This window comes from Micropterus dolomieu, unplaced genomic scaffold (assembly GCF_021292245.1).
Source record: "Micropterus dolomieu isolate WLL.071019.BEF.003 ecotype Adirondacks unplaced genomic scaffold, ASM2129224v1 contig_12318, whole genome shotgun sequence".
Classification (NCBI taxonomy): Eukaryota; Metazoa; Chordata; class Actinopteri; order Centrarchiformes; family Centrarchidae; genus Micropterus; species Micropterus dolomieu.
Genome location: NW_025741304.1, coordinates 1 through 4556, shown reverse-complemented (window position 1 = coordinate 4556; position 4556 = coordinate 1). Strand labels below are relative to the sequence as shown.

At 36.6% G+C, this 4556-nt stretch overlaps 1 protein-coding gene across 3 annotated transcripts; it reads left to right on the top strand.

Moving 5' to 3' along the window:
- The first annotated feature begins 1063 nt into the window (after nt 1–1063).
- LOC123966033 lies at nt 1064–4555 on the top strand. 3 transcript variants are annotated; one of them, XM_046042276.1, is made up of 8 exons: nt 1065–1282; nt 2461–2537; nt 2774–2839; nt 3395–3433; nt 3778–3880; nt 4030–4133; nt 4321–4427; nt 4529–4555. In XM_046042276.1, exons 1-7 carry the CDS (start codon nt 1099–1101, stop codon nt 4405–4407), a joined length of 660 nt encoding a protein of 219 aa, XP_045898232.1. In that variant the 5' UTR covers nt 1065–1098; the 3' UTR covers nt 4408–4427; nt 4529–4555. The 3 variants fall into 3 exon arrangements, with proteins under 3 accessions (XP_045898233.1, XP_045898234.1, XP_045898232.1); XM_046042277.1 differs by lacking the exon at nt 3395–3433 and having other exon boundaries at nt 1064–1282; XM_046042278.1 differs by lacking the exon at nt 4529–4555 and having other exon boundaries at nt 1064–1282; nt 4386–4427.
- Nucleotide 4556: the final 1 nt, after the last annotated feature.

Here is a 4556-nt window from a genome sequence, read left to right as displayed (position 1 = left end):
AAATGTATATAGATAATTCAGGATTTGGCTTCATAAGCACACCTCAAGTCTTATGTTAGAAGATCGCAAACTCACCTCAAAGTCAGAGTCCACACTTGCGTCCGTGCCATCACTGTCTCTGTCCGTGTGCTCATCAAGAGACTGCTGTGTAAGAGGAGAGACAATGGTTAGATAATAGTTCACAGTCAAGCGTTATCTTAATCTTTATAATAACAATAGACATGAAATAGACAGCGAACCTACTCTTTCAGGTTCATTGTTTGACGTCCCCTCTTCGCCATCACTGTCTACTACAGCGTGTCCACTGGGTTGCTGGAAAAAAAACAACAAAACGTTTTAAATCAGGATTTCGCTTCATAAGCACACCTCAAGTCTCATGTGATGGCAAAGTGATGTTTAGGGGGACCTCGTTGAGCCACAGCATAAGACAGGCGGTGTTGACAATGAAGACAAATACTGACCACAATTTTTGAGCTGTTAAGCCGTTTAAAATGCAAACTCACCTCAAAGTCCAAACTTGAGTCCGTGCCATCACAGTCAACTTGTAAATTTAAAAAAAGCCACATATACAAATCTTTAACACTTTTAAATACACATTTACACATATTTCACTGATGTTACACACCAATGCAACTTGCTGCTAAGAGAAGTAACCTGGCATGCATTACATGGCATAGTAGGGAGACAGTTAGCTAGATTTAACGTAAAAACTGGGTATGTTTAGCTATAATGGTCTACTTTCTAACACTACCATTACTTTAAACAAAATTACCATTTCTTTCCATTCGATATTTTGTTGTCCTGGGTATGGGCTCTTTGTCATCCCGCAAATATCTTCTGTACATGATCTTCCTTTTCTTACAAGAAGGCTCCATTTTAAAAGGCCTAACGTTACAAAATCTATCCTTTCCTTGAGACTGTGGGCGCCAAACAGAACCTCAAAGTGATGCGGGTGGATCTATCTTATTATGATTTGAAAATCTGACTGGCTCTGATTGGCTCTGATTCGCGGTCCTTTCTGTTGCTAAGTAACCTAAACGTTAGACCAGGGCCATTGGCGTTAGGGTAAGAACAGAAACATTTTAGCACAGAACCAAAATGTATGTGCTTATTAAATGGGTAAAAGAAAACCAAGTGAGTGTGGGCTTAGACAAATATGTTAAGGATAAAAAAATGTTAAAAGACCCCAAGAGGATTGGCCTGGTGGAACATGGGGCGCTTGGAGTAAAGCCGCCTAAATCTGGCTGGAAAGCTTTTCCGGCTCAGATACTCAGTGTGAAAGGTAAGTGAATCAATTATGAATATTATGTAATGTTAAGTTAACAATAGCAGAATATTGATGATAAATAGCACACCTAGCTTGAATCAATCAACTTAACCTTATATTAACGTAACGTTAACGTTAGTGATTTGTATGTTGCATGTCTTATTTTGGGTAACGTTAGCTAACTTTAGCAATATTGCCTATAAAGTTAGCGCTAACGTTAACGTTAAGTGCATAATTACGTTACAATACAAGTAGGACCATAGCTTGCAGTATTAACTTACAGTACCAAAAGCTAACGTTACGTTTTACTGTTAAGTTAACGTTACAGTTCAGTTAACATGTTTTCTGATTCATTGTTTTGGCTAACGCCTCCTCACAGCTTTCAACAGAATCTAAAATAACTTACATTCAAAAATCTGGAAATTGGGTTCTAAATTCAACAAAATACAGGGGGAGCTGAGACACGAAACTACATTAACGTTACTAAGTTAACCGGTAACTTAACGTTAACGTTATGGTGTTTAATAATTTCGGCATGTAACGTTAATAAGTTATAACCACAGCTAAAATTCCAGTTTTAAGATTAATTTCTCAAACACACAAAATGGCTATACCTTACCTTGTATATCTAATATAAATTAGAATAACGTTAACTTACTGGTCAAGTCATTTTCCCAATGTAAATGTCCATCCAACAAAAAGTACACCAACAGAGCAGGTCCACTTCTCTATCGGCGTGTTCACGGCTCTACAGTGCGACCTTAATTAAAAATAAATTAATGCGAACTTGAACAATAACTCCTTGCACAGGTGGCGGATATCCACATCCATATCAGCAGAATTTGTAGTTAACTCACTTAAGAAAACCGTGTCGTTTTTTCATTGCTTTTGCCATGTTAAAAACGACTACTCCCTGCATGCAATGCGCCAATCACAGCTCAGTTATCAACGCGATAATAATGACAACACGCCAGTTGTCAGTCGACGAATCCAGAGGGTGACTGGACTGTGACTTTATTGGCATGAATGTGTACCTCATGCCAATAAAGCTAATTTGAATTGAAATTGACTGTGAGATAAGATTTAGATAAATTAATACAATTTAGGATAGAGAAGACTTGATTGGCCAGGTGTTAAATTACTGCTAAAAACTTGTTATATAATTAATGTGCATTTGCTTCATTGTAAAACAGAGAGCCTTGGTGCAATAAGAAGGGAAGAGTGTCAGTGGATAGAGACACACAAAATGTGGACTCCATCAAAGCCAAAGGTAAGTTGTCTCACACTATTATTTAGAGATGTTGCCCCTAAAGTAGTCAAATCTAATATTTAATGTAATTATTACAAAGTAGTCATGGTGTTAATATAGAAATTTCAAGATAATTGTCCTGTGCACTCCAAGTTCTGAATTGAATGCTTTTGATTTGAATGTGTTTGCTGATTGCAGGCACTGAAATCATGTCTAAGTATTTGCCGTTCTCTTATTTCTTCCCCTCTCCCTGTTAGGCTACAAAAGACACTGAGGAAAATAGTCACTCTGATGATGAGGATGAGACTCCTCAATACCAGAAGGTACGATATGCCGTCCAAACACATGTTCATCTTGTTACTTTCATTTCAGTGACCCATTTTAATTATTTTAGTTGCTTCAATTAAGACATAATTGACTGAAGATTGTTTAGTGTTTGTTGTATATGGCAATAGGGCACCTAACGATTATTTTTCAAATCAATTAATCTATTGATTAATGACTTATAAAGACAATTATTTACTACTCGAGAATATAACAATTATTTTATCCAAAATAAATGGCAAAAATATGTCTCAGTAATTCAATCTTTTGCTAATAGACCATCATTTTGGGTCTTGACTAAAATACTTTTTTAGCTGCAGCTTGTTCTCCGGGGGAATCCCTGCTATGACATGGTGCAGCAACGCAACAATGCACATTATGCAAGTCAATGTGTTCTTGTAATCGATTACGCCAATTTCATTATTTTATAATTTTGTTTTAACACATCTGAGTAAAAAACTTCAAACATTTTTGAGCAAATACTATTTTATTTTTAGACTCATCTTCATTAATTCTGACAATGTACTTCCTTTCCCCACACACTTGTTTTTCAGATAGAGGATGATCCATGCAGGACTCCAAAACGGCCAAAGGTAATCACTTTGTTCAAATTATAAGAAGTATAACTAAGGGTTTGTTGTAGTAGTCGATAGAGACAGTGTGTAAAATAGGCCACAGCCCCCTGACTGATTGTTGTGAGAGGCTTAGTCATGCTGTGGCTTACTAGCAAATCATGGCAGATTTAACATTTATTACGTGAAATTATTGTTTTCCATCAGCATGCAGAACATTTTCTATCCTCAAAGTGTTCAGTACCCCATTTTGCTGTAATTTGGGGCTTCTATCATGTCCCAAGATACTGCCAAAGATCTCCATTCCTTCTTTCTCAATTTTCTCTTTCTTTCCTGTGCACTCACTCCTCTCTCTGTCATGATAGACAGACGACAAGGATGACATGATAGAGGAGCTCAAACTAAGAGTAAAAGACAAGGAAAAGGAGATCAGGCGGTTGAGAAGATTGAATCTTCAACTGCAAGAAGGTAAGAAGAAGAGACTCCTTGCGGAAACCTTTAACCTTTATCAATGATAATATTCTGACAATGATAATGATAATAATAAAGCAAAAAAACACAACTGGCAATTGGCAATTTTGAAGATATGTTCATTTCTTCTATTAATTTGATTGTAGGGCTGGCAGATACTATCACACAAACTGTCAAAGATGCTATACAGGCCACTAAGCCTGTACCCAGCCACCAAGCCCCTCTTCCTAACCAATCAGCAGAGATAAAGGTATCTCTTACATATTCAGGAGAAGTAATTTTATTTGTGGACCATGCATTGTTTGTTTACATTCATTATATTTATATTATATATATTATATTATACATATCTTGCATGTATGTTGCCCTTTTATTTGTCCAAAATGAATGTTAGTGATGCTATTCTAGTTTTCCACTATTAATGCCCGCTCTGAAAGGTTATTGTGTCCCTCCTCCTACCTACATCCTACCTACATTACATCAAATGGAAACACTGCTGCAGTAAACAACAAGCCTGTCACTAGGAACTTGAAGAGAACTTGAGGTTTAAAAAAATTGGACCTCATGTACAAAATTCTGAGAATTGGACTTTTTGGGCATTCTATGATTACATGGATATATTATAATATTTGTTCATCTTTGCAGAATGAGTCTGTCACTGCCTTAATGAATC

Excerpts from the sequence above, each read along its gene's own strand:
- LOC123966033 (XM_046042276.1), top strand. The coding sequence starts at position 1,099 with ATGTATGTGCTTATTAAATGGGTAAAAGAAAACCAAGTGAGTGTGGGC. Across the intron at positions 3,434-3,777 it reads GGACTCCAAAACGGCCAAAG|ACAGACGACAAGGATGACAT; the intron begins GTAATCACTTTG and ends CTGTCATGATAG. Across the intron at positions 4,134-4,320 it reads ACCAATCAGCAGAGATAAAG|GTTATTGTGTCCCTCCTCCT; the intron begins GTATCTCTTACA and ends CCGCTCTGAAAG.